Source organism: Panicum virgatum, chromosome 8N, assembly GCF_016808335.1.
Source record: "Panicum virgatum strain AP13 chromosome 8N, P.virgatum_v5, whole genome shotgun sequence".
NCBI lineage: Eukaryota > Viridiplantae > Streptophyta > Magnoliopsida > Poales > Poaceae > Panicum > Panicum virgatum.
In genome coordinates, this window is record NC_053152.1 from 49813446 (window position 1) to 49834198 (window position 20753).

The following is a 20753-nucleotide window of genomic DNA, read 5'->3' on the forward strand; positions in this document are numbered from 1 at the left end:
AGTAGCACTTCCCCACTAGCCGGCAGTTACGGTCATGCATGCCAAGCTTCACATCACGGCTTGACCCATCGCTGCATGAAATTCTCATCCCCCCTACAAGCTAGGAAGACCAAGTACTCTACTGACTCCAACTACTTGCTAATGACCATGCATACTAGACTAGTACTCACCCACGATCTGTGCACATGCTAACAACTTGGCCTCTCCTTTCGCTGCTTCACACAACGTTAGCCTTCCATCAGTTGTTGCCTCCAGCTCCTCTGCTCTTTGTGCAACACCACTTCGCATGGGGACGTCCGCGTCACACAGCACGTCGGCACCTTGCCATGAACTGAAACTAAACTAATAACTACTAGTGGATTGCGTGCGCGCTGCGCGCGCTCATAATTTCTTTATATTAAATCAATAATCAATATGGTTGGAGAAGATATGTGCGCGCATTTATATTTACCGTGTATTTGTTTCTTTTTTTTAGAGTTATATAAATAGCTAATGTAATTAATTAAGCTTTTGTGCTACAAAATGCATATAGGTACGAACTTACAGTAGGTAACTATAATATTAATATTGTACATTATTTGTAGGGAATTATAATAGACAATAGATTACATTTATGTTACAACAAAACACTTTTTTATATGTACAACAAAACACATTTGGTGCTCTAGTAAAAGGCTAGAATCTACCAAGTACATAATCTAAATTCGAGCTGTAGTTGCAGCTGTTTTGGGATGGTCTGAAAAGAGTTGCGTGCATAATTCCCTTTTAATCTTAGAGGTAATTATTATGGTAGTAAAAAATATTTTCATTTGCAGGGGAATGTACATTTATGAAAATGGTATGTACATCTTTTTTTATAAGATCTAACGGGGAAAAGAGAAAAAAGAAGTGAGTTAAAGTTTTAGAAAATTCTTTTTTTTTCTAGGTGTAACCAAATAAGATCGTAACGGGTCTCAGTTTGTGCAAAACATCCCAGGTAGCTGATGTATAGCCCAAGTATTAAGGAGTGCATGTATGATAGTGTAAGCTGTTCAGGCAGCACAAGGAGCATTTTTGGTCGTTAAAGAGTTAGGTGATTGCCTTTTTGTTTCAGAAAGCGCGATAACTGTTTGATTAAAGATTTAGTAGAGTTATCATTGTCATAAGATGGGCAAAGTAAATAAATGGCCCATACAGATTAGCATTCCATTAGTTCGAGGATAATTTTGCTGAAATAGCCCGATCAATCACATTTGGTTAAGGTAGCAAGATGCAAAATATTTGCAATGGAATTGTGCTCTCTTGTTGGCCATACAGACATGCACCATTGCTTTATTTTCAAAATGCTGCGCAAAATTAAACAAGCAGTTCTAATATGGAACAAAGAACTTAAATACTTAATATGCATTAGATAGAGGTTTAGTTCTCATAACTATTAATTCTTACTAAGGCATTCCAAGTGCTATTGGTGATCCTTGGTCATGGCTTTGTACAGCTAGTGCTGTTTTTGTACAAACAGTTGCTTTATGCATTCTTCAACAGTTAGTGAAGCTACAAGGCTCAGTGCAGAACCAAGTATAGGGACTCACAGTTCAATCCTAGGATGCTTATTATTTTTTTTCCAGTTATCATGTACTGAGCCTCTAGTGGTTGGCATACATTTCCGAAATATCAATAACCAAATTTTTTCACTCTTCTGCCAGTACCATGAGTAGTACAGTTGTTAGATTATTAGTAATGGCAATGCAGTCGTCCACAAAGTTATCAAGTGTAAAGCTAAATCTTTCCATACCTGTAATCTACCTTTCACTATCACCTGTGTGGTGGCAAATTAACTATGTGAGGCAGTAGCACTTTGTTCTCAAGTGGAAAGTAGCATGAATTAAATTTGATATTGCAAGTGCTAATATCGGAAGAGGCGATTCCAATATTAGCCTTGTAGTATATAATTTAATTCATGCTACTTTACAATATTAGCACTTTACCTCTTCCGATATTAGCACTTGCAGTATCTAATTTAATTCATAATACTTTCCACTGAGAATCCCAACAATGTTTTGTAAAAGCGATTGAGGTTCGTAACCCAAATACTTCAATGAGGCAACAATGAAATTATAAAACTCATAACCATTAAAAACCTAACCCTTTGTTTTGGTCCTTGTAGAAATTAGGTTCAGGAATGACAGCAAAAATATATACCATGACAATATGGTTGACAAACCACTTTTCCTTTGTTCCATGTTAACTTTTCTATAGAAATAATTATGTTGCGGAATGAAGTTTATTTTTCAGAAAATTACAACAGCTGGCTTGAGTCAGATTCATATCTATTTCATCTTTGCACAGCATAAATGATGAAAAAGTCCACATTGTATCTAAAAGGGAGCAACTTACTATGTGAACAGAAATCATCTGAATACTTCAACCATGAAAAATAATTTACCTTAAGGCATCCTTAATCTTTTAGCCACTGAGGTTCTATATAGCTTCAATCAGACATGTGCTGCACACCAATTTCAAACTATTAGAAATCTGTTATAAAAATTTCAATGATTTAAAAATATATGACATGTAATTTTTAAAATATTAAAAGGGGATCTAGCCATTTTAGAATTTTAAACCGTCCCTTACAACTTGGTAAAGGCAACACTATTAGTAGCAAGCTTTGCTGTTTCTTGAAGGCTCGGAACCAATGTTCCTGAAAGGATCATTTATCTATCACCTAGGCATCTTGTTTTGCTGCGATAGATGCAAAGCAAATGGATTTAATGATGTTGCAAGGCATAGCACGCTTATGATATAAATGGTGGAAATAACTTGATTCTAGAGTCTCTGTCATTCTGATCTACTAAGCAATAAAGATGAAAAACCTAGGTAGTGCACAAAATAAAGCAGAAAGAGAAATTGAGGTTCTTTGGAAATGTTGAAGGACCGTATAAGTTAAAGAACAAAAATTTTCTTGTTGCAAATATAAGGATATACGTTGAGTAGCTAAAATACATAAATCTCATGACATATTGCGCTGTCTAAATGCAGTAGCAAGACGTTGTGTAAGCATGTGTCAGAAATCTGAATAATATGCAAACCTGGATGTTGTTGTTCAGTTGTGAGGAATGCTTCCGTGGATACATTGCAGGATGCAAGCACTGAGCTACTGGCTTGCTAGACTGCCAGCCCCGTTCCCATCGAATTGCTCCTCTCCCAAATCAGACAACTCCACACTGGGTCAATCTTCTGTCCACCCAAAGGGAAAAGGAAACTAAAGCACAGAGGTCAATAGGAGGTGAAGTAGAAAAGAATTTCGTGTCATAGATGAATGTACCTGTGGCAATACAAATTAGTTCTCATCTATTAACTTCAGTCCAGTGGAAGTAGTAGAGCATAAGCAATAAAGTATTGAAGCTGTAAATCGTATAGATCGAACCAACAAGCAGTCAAAGTAGAGGGAAAATTCTAACCAGGCAGGTAGACCTGTTGTTTATGTGCAGATGAGACAACTACTATCTTCATGTTGGCCTCCTCATAAGCATTCTGTCGAACACTTTGGAAGCTGCTGACAAGGTGTATGCACTTGAATCGTAAGGAGTGCAGGAGGCACAGGAGGACAACGTATTTGTAGAATCACAACCGTCATTAACTGCTCACTGAAGAAGACGGAAATGAGAGGCATCAGCAGCGAGAATGGGAGAGGGAGAATTGGGGAGGTGGTGCTCAAGGGTCGTACCGGGAAGAAGCGAGGTCACATTGCGTTGGAATTCCCAAGGTCAGCCATGGCCGTGGCTGGCCACTTCGCAGGCCGGTGTGTGCCCTCAATCCTCACAGGAGCCGGGTGGAAGGTGGAGGTCAACCTCCCCTTAAACGACGGCGCCGTTGCGGAGCTTGACGTGCACGGCGATGTTGGAGATTGTCTCGAGGCGCAAGGATGTGATGGTGAAGGGCGTGGTGAGGGGCACGTTAGACAGGCGAGCCTCAGCCTCCTTGAGCGCACTGCAGCCGGACGACTTCACGGGGGGACGGCGAGACGATGCGTGGAGGAGGAGGCGAGCTGGCAGGCGGCTGCGACGAGGGCAGGCCGTGGGCGCACGGGGACGGCGAGACGATGCGGAGGCGTGCAGAGGAGGCGGGTTGGCGGGCCGCCACGACGAGGGCCGGCTGCGAGCTAGCGCCTGGTCTGGCGGCGGGCTGACGCCGGCGCCACCTTGCCAACACCGCGTCCTCCCACCACTAGCGTTGTGGCTGTCCACCACCTCCTCACGGGGGAAGGTGATTAAAGAGTGGTGTCGGGGGAGAAGAAAGGTCTGGAAGCGGGGATATTTTTTTTACCGTAATAGCAAAGGACGGATGGGGGTGACGGGTGAGCTGAAAATGGGAGTCGTAGATTTGCAATCGGACGCAGTAATTTTTTTTTACTGTCGTGGCCAACCGACAGCTCGCCGAGCCCAGCTGCTCTAATATATACGAGTACTTTGCGCGCGCCCTTGGCGCGCTGTCATTGTGTCAATAAGTTAATTTTAATTGTGTAATGGTAATGTGCGGTTGTAAGTTAAATAGTAGATGCATGCAGTATGTACACATAAAAATATTGTCTCATTGCAGCCAGTGTGTGCAAGGTGCAGTTCTGCGAATAGTTAGGCATATGATATACAACTACCATACTGATGGTTTGACAAACAGTAGTCATTAGTTTATATATAAGTACTCTATTTTTTAATCTTGATTGGCAAGATCAAAGTCCTGGCGCTGCCACAGCTTTGTCGACTGTTGGTTGCTAGGTAGTGTCCAGTGGTAAGACGGGGAAAGCTGGAATAAAGCATTTATGGTATCAGTCAAGAAGTTAAGAAGGAAATCCTGTATATGTTATTCTGTAGTTTGCTAGTGTAAAGTAATGTACCTGACAAAATGCTGATCTTGTCATTTTTTAGGGCTCTTTGAGCTTCTGGAGGAACTGATCTTTTCTGCAGGCGGTGCCGCTGTTCGCTGCACGTTGCTGGTGTTTTTGGAGTAGAATGTGTCAGTAGTATGAAATTCAAAATTCTGAATGTTGAGAGGAGCCACTATTTGTCTCCTTGTTACAATTGTACAGAAATCTGCTTTGTGCAATGGTTCTCTATTTTTATGCTGCTTAGGTCTGTATTACTTCTGGATCATTGGTTTATCTAAGTATTGCGTAACGGATTCCCTGCTAGAGAAGGAGGGGTCAGGTTCGGTTGATGTTTAGTATTAATGTATTAGTGGGAACCAAATATGTATTTTATTCACAAGATGATAGTAGACTGGTGCAAAAACATGAATTAATACTAAATGACTGCTGCTGGGGTTTGTTTGCTTGCTTTAGACACTTGGCGGCTGCCTCAATTGTAGGGGGTTTCCTTCAATACACGTACCTCTACTGAACTTTGAAATACTAAAATATTTTATCATTGCATCAACTTTTTTATATTATAGAAGAATTTTGAAATAATGTTTTAATGCAATATCAAGTATAAGCACGTAATCATCAAGTTCCATATTTCATTTTGTCTCGATTAATTCTATTTCCTGTAAACTTGCTGCCAGTGTTCATGAATGACCCGCTGACAATTATGTCCTCAAGGAAAAACTGGCCTAACAATTAGTACCTCCATATCAATTTACTTGACGTTGCTTAGTTCAAAAATGAACTAACAAACGTTAAATTTTATGATATGAAGGGAAAATTGAATACTGGCCCAACTCAGATGGCACGGCAATGCTGCGCTCACAGTTCTAGTCTATGTATCGAATTGACCAACTATGTAACATGATAAAACATAAGCTATGGAAACCAGGGCAACCAAAGCTGTGGTCACCGTAAATGGATCCTTGAATCTTATTATCTGTAGATGTAGTAAGGTTCTTTGAGAACAATGATATAGAAGCTCTTAATAACTTAAAATCATAGGATCTCTCAGTAGTATGTAAACGTGAAGTCATTTACAAGCTATCAATTTTAATATGTCATAGATCTGGAAAAAATTAAGTCTGAATCATATTATTTTCATATCATAGGCTATGTTAATGGTGGTAATATAGATCATGCATTAAGTAGAATCTAGCAAGTCAAAGATTTTGCAGATATGATCCAGTTAGTATGGTTGAGACCAATATGAGTTTGTTCTTGCATAGTCAGTAGAAGGCATTACTTTTTTTATTAATATTTATAAGTGCTGGTTGTGTATATACATTTGTTAAGTATACAGACACTGTAGTTTAATACTAACAATTGTTAGTGGCTGTCCTTGAGTGGCAAATGCATGCATTAAATTTAATCCTAAGAATAAAAATGATTTAAAAATATATAAGCAAGAATTAATGTAATTGTAAATTGTAAAGTACCTTTGCCTGTTAAGATTTGTTTGTTGGGCTATCTCTTGGTCAGGAGTTGTTTGAGAATATGGTTCTTCTCCATTCTAGTAAATTATTAATACAAGGATCAGATATTTCTTGTTGTTGCCAAATTTAGGTGGTAGAACAACTAAAATTTAATGCTCTTCTAATGAAATTATGTAAATGCATACCTTTTCTTCATCTCTTTCTGAAATGTGCAGTCTTTTCTTTGCTGACTTTGCTTCGGTTGATGGTGTAGGATCACTGGTTAAAGTTTTATGTTCAGATTAATGCAACTTGACAATAACAGAAAATTTACGTAATTTATATATAAAGTGTGAATACATGGAGAAAGTTCTGAACTTACACGATATTGTCATCTCCTTTGCCGTTTTTAGGGATCTCTATGTTTTTTGGTGGAGTTTGCAGGAGGATCTGATCTAGTGGTAGTATTTTGGTTGGAGTTTCATGGAGAGGATTTTGAGAACTACCAGGAGGAATGTATGATGGAGAAGTACTTGCACTAGGCTGGGCAGATAACTGGTTATGTTCATCTGACAGTTGAGCTTGATTTGGACCGTGGAATGGTAGAGCACGTTGTTTCCCATAATTGTGCAATATGCTGTTGATTTGGTAGGATTTCTTTGATTTACTGAAGCTAGATTCTGCCATTGCGACAGAGAAGGTGAATTTTGAGGATATAATGGCAGCAATATCAGGAGGAATGTTGTCTCTATTTCTTATTGATCTCATCACAGTTTCAACTGGTTTGCCAACTATGGATTGAGCAACAGCAGCAAAGGCAATCATCTCTGATTCTTCAGTTCCATCGGAAGCAAAAAATGGCAGCTTGTATCTAATTGAAATTGTATTTTAGTGTGGTACCAGTAAATAAGTATTAACATGTTGCTGTTCGAGAGGGAGAGGAAATATTAATTGTAATTGGAGTGGAAAAGTATGCAATGCCATGTGTAAACTTACTTGTATGTGTACATGTCCAATATGTTGCATTTTGGACATCTATAAGATGAACCTTCTGGTAGGCATGACTTCTTGCATAAGTTGCAAGCTGGGTACCACCAATTTTGTGTTTCAACTAAACGAACAATTGTAACAGTGCATCGGCATCCAGTTGCCTGCATAAGCATTTGGTTGATATTAGATTTAACTTTCAGTTTAAACAATGCAGTTCGGAGGTAAATATTTGTTGCTGGAATTGTATATTAGTATATATATTACCGGAAATTCGTATGGATCTATAGCTTCCATTTCCTGTAGCGTGAGGAAATCAGGTACAGGTGGAGGTTCTGGCTGGCTTTGTTGAGCAATTGGAATACCGGATCTTTTAATCTTGTAAGATTGACCATGTGTTCTACAGCAGTATAGTGTACAGATAGAGTTTGTAGTAAGTAAATATGGAACAATGTGATAAGTTGATATATATATGTGCAGGGAAAGTAATATATTTTTTCTATACCTGTTTAGTAGGTTTCCTGCTTCTGGTATGTCAGGATTGATATACCAATGGCATGCAGAGTATCCACTAACATAAAAATTTTCTACAGGAATAATATTTTTGACAATGTTATTTAGTATTACAAATACTTTGTTGACAAATATGTTTAGTAAAAATTATAGCATTGGAGAATGGGATACCTTGATAGTATTTCACTAGACATCCTGTGAATAGCACTATAGCTGGTCTGTCTTCCGTATTTGGATCTTCAGGAAGATTAAATTGTGTTGCTTTCGAACCCCAAATTGCCATTTTTATGTCTTGGCCGCTGATGACAAAAATTTTGTTTGTTTTCTTTAATGTGGAATGTGTACGAAATTAACAATGCCATATTTTTTTGTTCGATGAGTTGCTTACCATCCATCTGTCAACTTGATGTCACGTCGTAGGGAAGGATTAGGCTGATTGGAGAAGGGGATCCACTCTGGTTCATTGATTTCTGTTATAATGCCAAGGATATCTGCCAATAGAGAATCAGTCAAAATTAGAGTTAGCATGTAAATGTATCTTGTAAAGTAGAGCAGATAATTTAGTGTAGACACTGACCATGGAATTTTTTGGTGTCATTGATGAATTCTGGGAGTTTTTCAAAAGGAGTTAGGTTGTAGATATACTTAGGCCCAGTTATTTGCTCGGTTGCAGCACTAATTTTGGTATGGCAGGTGAATTCTAGCATATAGGGACCTGGGACAGATTTGAAAAAAATTTTTGCATTGCAAACTTTGAAGCGAGCTATAACATAGGTTCTGTCCACTTGAATCATAGGTCCTAGCTTGTCTGCTTCTTTTGCAGGTATCTCAGCGTACATAGTATTTCCCTGTAAGTGAGCACAACAACAACAAAAAATAAAAAACAATGTTGTTGTTAGTTCTATGCGCTGTATGAAACTCAAGATTATTATTATTCTGCTTATTCCATCTTCGTAATGATGAGCTATCCATGAAAACATATATATTTTCGAATATCTCCTCTAGGAAGAGATAGTTTTGGAAGTCTCACCATAATATCAAACAGAATCTTAGAGGGCCATCGTCATAAGACAACTCTGGCATTACAATGTGTCTATTTGTCACAAATAAATGGATCTGGAAGGCCATATTTTTTTTTAAGGTTTGCTTAAAGCAAATTATGTTGCTCAATTATTGCAAATAGGAAGAATTGCCTACAGGTTTGTGAAATTTGGAGCAAAGAACAGTTCAAGAATTTTTCTTATAACAGAAAAGTAAAGCTCTAATTTTTGGATTTTGGAGGAATTTGTTTAATGGGCAATAGACAAACTATTTTTCTTTTGTTACGTAGTATAATTGGAAATGGCCTGTAATATTTTTTCCTCTTAAATGGAGTGCATTTGCACATCCAGGAAGATGTATGATGACTCCATTTTGGAAAAAAAATAGATTAATTACCATAATGGTATATGGAGGATAATTTAGCATGGTATCAGCTAGTTCAGATGAATGGAGGCACTAGAAGGTGATCTGGAATGAAGGAATGTGTAATGGCGCAGCTGTTTACATGCATTTATCTTATATTCATCGATTATATTAACAGTCAATTGTATGTACCCAGGGTTTTGGTTACGGGGGTATCTAACTGAATGATATATGGGTGAGGATTGATAGCCTGTTCGGCTCATCATAAATAGCTGGGTTTAAGTTGATGCTGGAGCTGACTGATGGATGAGCAGCGTAGGATAGGCAGGGTGGTTTTGGCTGGGGTGGAGCTGCTACTCTAGCCACTTGTATCCAGTCGAATAGGCTGTGAGGAGGCTCTTGTTCTTGTTGACACTACAAGATTCTAAGCCAGGTCTGCAATACACTAATACATGATAGAATGCATGCAAAGTGTTGCTGCCAACAATTTAAATAGGTAGATAACATAAGACAGGAACACTTGAGATTTTGTAGTTCAACATTGTTGGCATAAATAATCCACATTAGCAAGGCAGGTATATATTTGCTATAACTCTGAAAGGGTAACAAAGCATGTATCTAACATGATGAGAGTTTGGTTTACCTGGTTGTCGACAAGAACCATATCAATGTGTTGTAGTGGACCATTTTCATTGCTTCCATGGAATTCCCATTTTCTGCAAACGCGTACATGGATTGTCTTGTGCCAGTCTCTGGGTTGTAAACTTGAGAGTGGACTGAAAACCATCTTGATCTGTAAAAGAGAGAGAAAACTGTAACTCTGAGAATAGATTAGGTAATGTATCATGTATATATGGGTTTTCTGTCTCATGTACATACACAGTTTGAAATGAAAATGAACTGCAATAGGTTCATAAGTATGGATGTGTGTGTAATTACCTAGTTAATAATCTGTCAGAAGAAATTCAGTACATATATAAATTTGGATTCATATTGCTGAGTAGTTTGTTTGGCAATTCATTGCCGCTAATACTTCACGGTAGACAATATTTTTGGTTGTGTCACAATAATTTCCATTATCATCTTCAATAAGAATTTTCAATCCTTTCTTAGATGTAACTCTGGAGATTGCTACGTAGAGCTGTCCATGAGTGAAGACTGGTGTTTTCAAATATATTCCAACTGTGGCTAATGTCTGACCTTGACTTTTATTAATGGTCATCGCATAACATACTCTTATTGGGAATTGCCTTCGTTCAAGAACAAATGGTAGTTTATGATTTTTTAATGTTAGTCGTATCCTTGGGATGAGAACACTATGGCCAGCGAATGAGCCGCTCATAATTGTAGCTTGTATAACCATATCACCCAAAGATGTTACTATTAGTCTTGTCCCATTGCATAAGCCAATCGATTGATTTAGATTGCGCAGAAGCATGATTGGAACGCCCACCTTTAGATTGAGTTCATGAGTTGGAAAGTTAGAACCATTTAATGAGTTAAGGAGCTCAATTGGATATAAGATATCATATGATTCATGGCTGTCCGGTGTTTTGGCAACTTTATCACAACTTAAATATTGCCTGATCTCCCCAGGAAGAAGGGAAACTATATATGTGTTAATTTCATCAACTGTGTCATTTTTCGGGCATAGTATTGCTCTGGTTTTTAAATAATCAACATTTTTATATTGGTTTGCCAAGTCAGCATACACAGAATCAACTATAGCAGGAATGGGTTCAGTGTAATCTTTTATAAGAAAGTCATCTGGTATTGGCACTAGCATCTCATCTAGAGTATCAATTGGGAGTTGTGATGGCACATTTCCTTCTCCAATAGATAGTACCCATTCGCTGAAATCAGATAACTCTTTTTGTGATGCAACATCTGAATTTGTTGCTTGTAGCCTCATATTTTTGTGTAATATAAGAATAGTGATTGAAGACCATAATGGAGAGTTAATGATAGCAGCATCTATAATTTGGTTTTTCGTTCCATTTTCTATAACTGGAAGTATTTGTCGTGGGTCACCACCTAGGACAACAACTTTACCACCGAATGGAATTTGACGCAGTTCAGGATTGGTGGCAGATAATAGGTCTCGTAGTGTTCTATCAAGTGTTTCCAAAGCTCTTCTATGTGTCATAAGGACTTCATCCCATATTATGAGTGATGTCTGTTGAATAAGCTCTGCTAGCATAGTTCCTCGTTTGATATCACAGATAGTGTCGTCATCTAAATCACATGGTATTTTGAATCTGGAGTGGGCTGTACGGCCACCAGGAAGAAGCAATGATGCGACACCAGAAGATGCAACAGTTAGTACTATTTTCTGATTACCTCGTAGATAAGTAACAATAGTGTTCCACAGATAAGTTTTTCCAGTCCCACCATATCCAGATACAAAGTAGAAGGCAGGCCTGCTTTCATTAACAGCAGATGTAATTGTTTTGAAAGCGTACGACTGTTCGTCATTTAAACTTGACATCATTTCTTCAGATTTTATTAGTAAATCAGCAGCATCATAATCTAACTCTTCTTGGATTAGACGATTGCCCCGAAAAGAAGAAGATGGATTAGTTCTTGTAGGGATGTTGTGGTCTCGTATGTTTCCGCCGTTACGGGCGAAAAGTGTTGATAAATCATCAAGAAGGAAATCTCTTAGTGTGGAATCTGGCATTGTGTATGACTTGTTGTTGATGTTTTCTCTAAGTTGGTATTGAATATCATCTGCCATTAACCTCCAAACTTTCTCGAAGAAGGCAAATTCATCTGCAACTTCACAGTAAAGAAGCATTGTGACAAAAAGTTGTCTAAGTTGAGCTGATGTGGCCCATGCTGCAGCTTCATCGAAAGCATGATACCATTCCTGGTCATTACCAAGTAGGCCTCTAGCATTGCAAGCTGCTCTAAAAGTAGGATAAATTATTCCATTGTATGTTCTGACATCTTCATAGCTTTGTGCTCCTTTGACAGTCATAAGTAGAATTCTAAGATAATATCTTTCACCAACGGAGGGATGTACATAATACAATCTGCCTATTTTGCCTTTGGATGATTGTCTAGGCTCCCAACTTCTTGTTTGTAAATCCCAACGCCATTGTGAAGGGAATTCAAGATATGTTAAAATTCTTGCTGATTCATATGCTCTGTTGGCTGCAAACCATTCAGTAAGCATAGTTTTTTTCAGGAAGTCATTTGAGACAATTTGAGCCATATTAGCGTTTATGTGATAAAGAATATTGTTCTCATCTGGTAAATGTACTGGTAATCTTTCGACTGCAGGATAGTGGCGATGAATATCGAAACCATATATTCGCCAACATGCATCTTGTTCGCATATGTAACGGCAATCAAGATATTCTTTGACCTCATTTCTTGTCTTGGTGTTTTCATCTTCAGGTACGTCTTCTCCATTTCGGAGGCGCTGAAAATAAGCTTTGCTACAATCTGGTCCTTTAGTGACATACTTGAATAAATATTTAATGAATATTCCTTTGTTACACCATTCAACGTTAATATGTGCTTGAAATTTCTTAAGTAAATACACATTGTAAGGTACAACCCATTGGTTAGATAATTTGTGTGCACCTTTCTGGACAAAGCGACCATTATCAGGTCTTTTGTATGTGGCAAATCCGTTTGGGTCAATTGAGGTTTCAGTTTGAAATGGCTTTGGATAACCTTTTGAGCATTTACCATTTTTCATGCATGGGGCATTAGGATTGAGAGGTCCACAAGGTCCATGAATCATATGTTCTGCTACAAGAGCATATCCTAGGGGATCTTCATTTGGATCAGGAATCTCAGCACTTATAAATCGGTTGATCAAAGATGGTGTTGGATTAGTGGTGTCCTCCATTAACCAGAATATAAGATGTGCATGAGGCAATCCACGTTTCTGAAATTCAATTGTATGTAGAGCTGTCATAGTTTATTTTTTGCATAAGTTAGTAAGGATCAGGAATGAAGACATATATAGATAATGTATAGTTAGGTTGTAGCTTATTGTAAAGAAATATTAGTAAGTGTGGGCAATATTTAGGCGTACCTGCTGTTACAGGGCCAAATATTCTGCCACTGCGAATATCATCAAGCATTTCTTCTAGTTTCATATTATATACTCGAACAACTATGTCAGCTCTGTCTGATGGTTTTTGACCTGAGTCTAGAATCCCCAAGCTTATTTCATTCCAATTTATGTTGCATGTAAAAGTAATAAAGAAGTCAGGGGGACCAAAAACTCGGCAGATTGCAACACCATCATGATAGTTTTGTATCATATAGCGACGGCCACCAGTGTGTGAGGCTGGTAATACAGTTAGCTTACCCATCTCACTGCCATCAATGCATCCACGGCCAACAGCATCTGCTATGCCCTGGAGGTTTTCCATTCTAAATTTATCTTGGTTTTGTAATATATACCAAAGTCTATTTTCATCTATGGCAGCTCTAGCATCAACCTTAGCTTGACTGGAAAGAAGTCCATAGCATAAAAAAGGATTTGGCTGTCCCTTTCTGTAATGGAGATAGTATCTATAATAATCTTGCATTGTCATCGTACATCTTTTTTTGCGCCTTCCAGATTCAGTGATGTTATATAAAATTCCAATCTGGAAGCCTCTTTCCCCAAATGGAAATAAAAGTGGATACTGCAGTGCCATGTAGGCTGGATGTAAACTTGAAATCTGATGTAGATTACCACATTTGGACTGTATTATTATATCTCTTTTGAAATTTTCAAGAGAGAAATCGCCGACAACAAGCATAGCCAGTTCATCTGTGCTTGGCAAGTTATATTGAATTGGATCACCCTCAGCAGCACCAACAATTCTAATAATCAATTCCTCATCTTCATGATCTTTTAATCTATCTCGAGCAGCTCTAAATTGCTTTGCAAATGGATTATGTTCATCAAGCATTTTTATCAAACTCTCAATTATTGAAGGGTCAAGAGATTCATTAGTCTGATCAGTAGGATGCAAAGCTTGTATTCTATTCTGCACTTCATTGGAAGTATCATATATATAGAGCTGAAGAAATTTTGGTGGAGATCCGTCACAAGGCAACAAAGATCCAATACGATGGTGTACTTGGCCATGTATTTTGAATACAGGTGGACCGCGGCCATCGTTAATAGATCTGTCTATGTTTGCTCCCATCGATGTGAAAGCGAATAGACAGTTGTATTGGCGGATATTACGTATAAATTTCGTACTTCTGGAATCACCATCAAATCTTGCTAGTGAAGCCAAAGGTTCAGGCCGATCGCGTGGTCGGGGTATTTTTATTTTTCCGGCTTTACAGCAAGAGTTATAAGTAATTATATTCTGCCGACGTGAAGAATCTGACTTGATCCGTTCTTCATACCAGAATATGGCATGGCAATGTTTGCATGTATAATCAGGAGATCCAAAGTAAGACCTTTCATGGTAGGATGCTTTTTTTTTTCCCGTGAAGGACATGAAAATATCATTGTTATATCAAATTAGAATTGAAGGTCAGAAGAAGTAGTTAGGAAAATAAATATGGTTAGTTGCTGAAATCAGGTTTTGTTAAAGAAATTGATAGGAAATTAGGTGGAAAAGTGTCTTATACCTTTCAGTGCATTGATGTATTCTTGTGTGAAATATCCACATTTGCGAGATAGATTGTGTTCAGATGTAGGAGCTAATGATAGGTCAACCGGAAGTATGGTCAGTAATGGTGGGTGTAATCATGTGTCCGCTAAAGGAAGTGCACAACTAATACCTGTTGTAGCAGCGCGTTTCTGTTTTAGGACTTTAATCCTTTTGGCGCGGCACTCAGACGGTATTGATATTATAGGATCATAAGAACCTGTATCTGCTAGTGTTCGTGGTCGTTTTGAGGAACATCCACGATCATTTGGATTTCCAGTATATGTATTCTTTGATGTGGCCATTGCTCGAATATAAACTGTAAGTGATGCAAGCACATAAATAACTATTATATATGTTAGTAGGACTGGCATATAATGGCTATGTCTCATTAGTAATATCTGGAATGTTATAATCAGCAGTACAAAGTACCTAGATAGTAGTAATATATGTGTTTCAAATAATCTATGTAAATATGTATTTAGGAGAAAGAAGATGTCATTAATGGGAAAAGAAGAGGGAAAATAAGTAGTAGTATTAAAAGGACGTATGAATTAGAAGGGGGGAAAATACAAAACAGGAGGGAAGAATATCCAAAACTTCTCTCATCGAATTACATGTTACATAATATTGGGAAATCAAAAATAAAATACATACAATGTACACATTAAAGAAAGGGGCAAAAATTAAAAAGAGCAGATGTGTTTATGGCTATCTTTAGTGTGCAATAGTTTTAGGATAGATTATTCGGGAAAATAGCAAGCTAACTGTGGTTATCTCTATGGTGTGGTTTTGTGCTAGTTTCAGGCAAATCATTTACTTTTAGTGGAAAATCATGTGCCATGATTCCAGATTGATATTTTATATTCAGTTCCCTATAGGTAAGCATGCCAGCGCAATAGTAGTTTGTTATATTTAAATTGAAAAAGATCTGCAGGAATGATACTGCTTTTAAGCATGCTTTTGCATATGCTAAGGAGGGATGCGCCGTGCTGGAGGCCGGCCAGTGGGGATCCGGTTGCTAGCAATGCGGATGCGCAATATTGGAGTTTGAGCAATGGAGATCCACTTGCTAGGGTTGGGGATGCGCCGTGCTGGAGGCCGGCCAGTGGGGATCCGGTTGCTAGCAATGCGGATGCGCAATATTGGAGCTCGGTCGGAGGGAGAGAATGGCGTAGCGTCAGCAGTTTGGTCGATGGGGAAGAAGGGCGCCGCAACTCCGTCGATGGGGAAGGAAGGCGTCGGTCGCAAGGAAAAATCGAGTGAGGAAGAGGCAGAAAGAAAGAGGCGAGACGGTAAGTTCACGAGGTCACGGGCGACGCCTGCGAAGCCGAGAAAGTTCCAGCAAATCCAAAAATGACACGTCGCGGAGCAACAGGTGGGAGCAAAACGCGACATTGCCAAACGTGGGATGCTGATCGGACGGTGTATATCTTTTTTGATGTCGTGGATAGGCTCCCAGGCGCCCGAGCGGTGCGCAAGTAATATATAGAAATGAATATAATAGTACAATGTTCGGATTTATTTGAGGAGTGTTGGTATACCATTACGTATTAACTTGTTATGGTTTGGAGAATAATTTGTCCAAGCATGAGCGAATGGCAAGTTCAGTAAATATAAGAACGAAGAAGATAGTGTAGTGTTATTGAATAATTACCAGCAATGGTTTAGACGTTCCGTTGAAGTCACAAGGTTTCTAGTGTACTCCTTAGTGAAATGTAGATCTGTAAAGAAATTCAATATATATGAGAAGTGACAGTTAAGCGGAAACAATATGATGTAATTCAAGCAAAAAAAAAGATATTATGTTCATAGATACAATTAGAAGAGTAATATTTCTCTGGTCATTAAAATTTGCAGGACAAACCTCATTGTTTAAGCAGGTAGGGTTTGGCAGGTTGTAAGTAGCTCTGAACAAATGTGCAGCGAGCTCAATGAACTGTAAAATAAAAGTACACTTGGAAGTATCAGTATTTATAAGATAATGCATTATGTTATAGCAGGTGGTTTTAGTTCTGTTTCTTTGTGGAAAACAATGACTGAGGAATAGATCTCAGCTACTTAAGTTAAATCTGCAGTGCATTATGTTATATCAGATGGTTTTAGGTATGTTTCTTTGTGAAATCAATGACTGAGGAATAGTTCTCAGCTGCCTAAGTTAAATCTGACTGGATTTGTGTTATGGTTTGGAGAATAATTTGTCCAAGCATGAGCGAATTGCAAGTTCAGTAAATGTAAAAACGAAGAAGATAGTGTAGTGTTATTGAATAATTACCAGCAATGGTTTAGACGTTCCGTTGAAGTCACAAGGTTTCTAGTGTACTCCTTAGTGAAATGTAGATCTGTAAAGAAATTGGTCCGTTGAAGTCACAAGGTTTCTAGTGTACTCCTTAGTGAAATGTAGATCTGTAAAGAAATTGAATATATATGAGAAGTGACAGCTAAGCGAAAACAATATGATGTAATTCAAGCAAAAAGAAAGATATTATGTTCATAGATACAATTAGAAGAGTAATATTTTCTTGTCATTAAAATTTGCAGGACAAACCTCATTGTTTAAGCAGATAGGGTTTGGCAGGTTGTAAGTAGCGCTGAACAAATGTGCAGTGAGCTCAATGGACTGTAAAATAAAAGTACACTTGGGAGTATCAGTATTTGTAAGATAATGCATTATGTTATAGCAGGTGGTTTTAGGTCTGTTTCTTTGTGGAAAACAATGACTGAGGAATAGATCTCAGCTACTTAAGTTAAATCTGCAGTGCATTATGTTATATCAGATGGTTTTAGGTATGTTTCTTTGTCAAATCAATGACTGAGGAAGTTCTCAGCTGCCTAAGTTAAATCTGACCGGATTTGTATAGAGGAAACATACCTATTAGCAGATAGCACATACGGGGAAGCAACAGAGCTTTAACCAGTTCAGGACAAATGTGTAGTGGGATCGACAATCTGTGAATCAGGAGCACATTTAGAACCATTAGTAATAGGAAGGTAGTGCAAAATAGTGTAGCAGGGCACACTAGGTTAGTTTATTTCCATAAACAGTGAAGGAGGTGTTGGTGTACCATTACGTATTAACCTTTTATGGTTTGGAGAATAATTTGTCCAAGCATGAGGGAATGGCAAGTTCAGTAAATGTAACAACGAAGAAGAAAGTGTGGTGTTATTGAATAATTACCAGCAATGGTTTAGACGTTCCGTCGAAGTCACAAGGTTTCTAGTGTACTCCTTAGTGAAATGTAGATCTGTAAAGAAATTCAATATATATGAGAAGTGACATCTAAGCGGAAACAATGTGATGCAATTCGAGAAAAAAAAACATATTATGGTCATATATACAATTAGAAGAATAATATTTCTCTTGTCATTAAAATTTGTAGGACAAACCTCATTGTTTAAGCAGATAGGGTTTGACAGATTGTAAGTAGGTCTGAACAAATGTGCAGTGAGCTCAATGAACTGTAAAACAAAAGTACACTTGGAAGTATCAGTATTTATAAGATAATGCATTATGTTATAGTAGGTGGTTTTAGGTCCGTTTCTTTGTGGAAAACAAAGACTGAGGAATAGATCTCAGCTACTTAAGGTAAATCTGCAGTGCATCATGTTATATCAGATGGTTTTAGGTCTGTTTATTTGTCAAATCAATGACTCACGAATAGTGGTCAGCTGCCTAAGTTAAATCTAACCGGATCTGTATAGAGGAAAATACCTGTTAGCAGATAGCACAAACGGGGAAGCAACAGAGCTTTAACCAGTTCGGAACAAATGTGTAGTGAGGTCGACAATCTGTGAATCAGGAGCACATTTGGAACCATTAGTAATAAGAAGGTAGTGCAAAATAGTGTAGCGGGGCACATTAGGTTAGCTTATTTCCATAAACATTAAAGGAGGAATAGAACTCAGGGTACTTAGATTAAATCAGAGCGGATTCATGAAAACGGAAATTACCTAGTAACGGGTAGTACAAGCGAGCAAGCAGCAGCCGCAGAAGCTAGTCATCGGAATAGCAGCTGTGGAACCAGATCTGAATGAGGCAAAGGAAGTTTGAGAAAGATTTGTAGAAATGGTTGTAGGAAAAGCAACGCAGATACGGTTGACTAGATCGGCGTAGCTGTGACAGCATACCTTATTGATGGAACTGAACCTGCAATTTGAACAATGGAGATCCGCTTGCTAGAGTTTGGGATGCGCCGTGCTGGAGCTCGGGCAATGCGATTTTGAGCAATGGAGATCCACTTGCTAGGGTTGGGGATGCGCCGTGCTGGAGGCCGGCCAGTGGGGATCCGGTTGCTAGCAATGCGGATGCGCAATATTGGAGTTTGAGCAATGGAGATCCACTTGCTAGGGTTGGGGATGCGCCGTGCTGGAGGCCGGCCAGTGGGGATCCGGTTGCTAGCAATGCGGATGCGCAATATTGGAGCTCGGTCGGAGGGAGAGAATGGCGTAGCGTCAGCAGTTTGGTCGATGGGGAAGAAGGGCGCCGCAACTCCGTCGATGGGGAAGGAAGGCGTCGGTCGCAAGGAAAAATCGAGTGAGGAAGAGGCAGAAAGAAAGAGGCGAGACGGTAAGTTCACGAGGTCACGGGCGACGCCTGCGAAGCCGAGAAAGTTCCAGCAAATCCAAAAATGACACGTCGCGGAGCAACAGGTGGGAGCAAAACGCGACATTGCCAAACGTGGGATGCTGATCGGACGGTGTATATCTTTTTTGATGTCGTGGATAGGCTCCCAGGCGCCCGAGCGGTGCGCAAGTAATATATAGAAATATATATATATATATATATATATATATATATATATATATATATATATATATATATATATATATAGAAATGCACGTATCTCACGTACACATTTCCTATTAGCATGTGGCCTACTGCTTGCAAGACAAAAAAAACATGCAGAGAGAGATACATGAATCAAGATTAGTTCTAACAAGTTCTTTAGGCGGCCACGACCATCGGTTGGTGGCCACGAGTTCCGCTGAGCGAGTCCGTCAGGCGCGCCTCCGCCCAACTGTGCTCGTCGAAGGGCGACGCCGCTAGCAGCCGCCGCAACACGCCGCACAGGCGGCGTTCTCCGAGGGAACCAACGCGCAAGGGAAATCGAAGGTGGGAGCGAGAGGCGAGTGCACGCGGAGGCAGGAGGGATAGAGCGCGAGCGAGCGCCCATCGGCGGCCGCGCACAGGATCCGCACGGAAGCCCCTCGACTCTACTCTAGTCTCCCCAACGGGGTTCCCCTCGTTTCTTCATGCATCGGAGCGAGAGTCGACGTCGTTTCTTCCTCAAGAAATCATTTCTCCATTTTGCACTCTCTCTTCTTTAATTCCCATGCCATATCAGCAATGTGCTGAGTTGTCAAGGTAATTAATAGACATAGAAACCATCATAAATATGCCATTGGGACTGCCCTTAGAAATATTTGCGAGTCATGAATGGAAGCATAAAAATAGATTTTGGCAGGCTTAATTTTGTTTTTTGACTCTCCTGCTAGTCCAGCAATTGAAGCTAGAAAATTATAATAATTGAAGGCTGTGTACGCTAAACCGTAGAGGCCTGTAAATTCCATTATCTAAAAAAACAGTGAATATAGTTGCAAAATTATAGGTCGGCAAACTGATAGCTTGCTATCATGCTTCAAAGTGCTGCACTATCTTGTCATTTACAGAATTGGAAAGAATAAGATGAAAAAAATTGCTCCACCATATCCTACCAAAAACAATGCATCTTGACTCATGGGCTTCAAATTTAAGTGCTTAGCTCACTAACATTTTCATTCCCAATTCCACAGATAGAAAAAAAGAGCAATGTCACACTCACATTAGAACAATACTCAACGGGGTGAAAAACAAAAGTTAAAAGAAAAAGAAAGAAAACCTAAAAAAAATAAAACCTGCACATGTATCCGATCCGGCCTCTA

The 20753-nt window shown here is 39.0% G+C and overlaps 1 protein-coding gene and 1 long non-coding RNA gene across 7 annotated transcripts; both read right to left on the minus strand.

The window, feature by feature from the left end:
* Positions 1 to 546: 546 nt before the first annotated feature.
* Positions 547 to 4431, minus strand: LOC120686116. 3 transcript variants are annotated; one of them, XR_005679978.1, is made up of 4 exons: positions 3704 to 4431; positions 3438 to 3623; positions 3066 to 3213; positions 547 to 2482 (listed from the first exon to the last, which is right to left on the minus strand). It is a non-coding gene; the product is annotated as an uncharacterized LOC120686116 (long non-coding RNA). The 3 variants fall into 3 exon arrangements; XR_005679977.1 differs by having other exon boundaries at positions 3066 to 3238; XR_005679976.1 differs by having other exon boundaries at positions 3066 to 3301.
* A 176-nt stretch (positions 4432 to 4607) lies between these two features.
* On the minus strand, positions 4608 to 19146 carry LOC120686115 (replication protein A 70 kDa DNA-binding subunit-like). Of its 4 annotated transcripts, XM_039968278.1 has the most exons (22): positions 18960 to 19146; positions 18783 to 18858; positions 18544 to 18620; positions 18219 to 18290; positions 18010 to 18076; positions 17704 to 17780; positions 17380 to 17451; positions 17107 to 17173; positions 16699 to 16770; positions 16489 to 16555; positions 9857 to 10006; positions 8387 to 8657; positions 8198 to 8300; positions 7981 to 8108; positions 7802 to 7883; positions 7564 to 7696; positions 7306 to 7460; positions 6692 to 7180; positions 6516 to 6588; positions 6334 to 6407; positions 4871 to 4966; positions 4608 to 4779 (listed from the first exon to the last, which is right to left on the minus strand). In XM_039968278.1, exons 11-21 carry the CDS (start codon positions 9998 to 10000, stop codon positions 4891 to 4893), a joined length of 1728 nt encoding a protein of 575 aa, XP_039824212.1. In that variant the 5' UTR covers positions 10001 to 10006; positions 16489 to 16555; positions 16699 to 16770; positions 17107 to 17173; positions 17380 to 17451; positions 17704 to 17780; positions 18010 to 18076; positions 18219 to 18290; positions 18544 to 18620; positions 18783 to 18858; positions 18960 to 19146; the 3' UTR covers positions 4608 to 4779; positions 4871 to 4890. The 4 variants fall into 4 exon arrangements, with proteins under 4 accessions (XP_039824212.1, XP_039824213.1, XP_039824215.1 ...); XM_039968279.1 differs by lacking the exons at positions 17107 to 17173; positions 17380 to 17451; positions 17704 to 17780; XM_039968281.1 differs by lacking the exons at positions 16699 to 16770; positions 17107 to 17173; positions 17380 to 17451; positions 17704 to 17780; positions 18010 to 18076.
* Positions 19147 to 20753: the final 1607 nt, after the last annotated feature.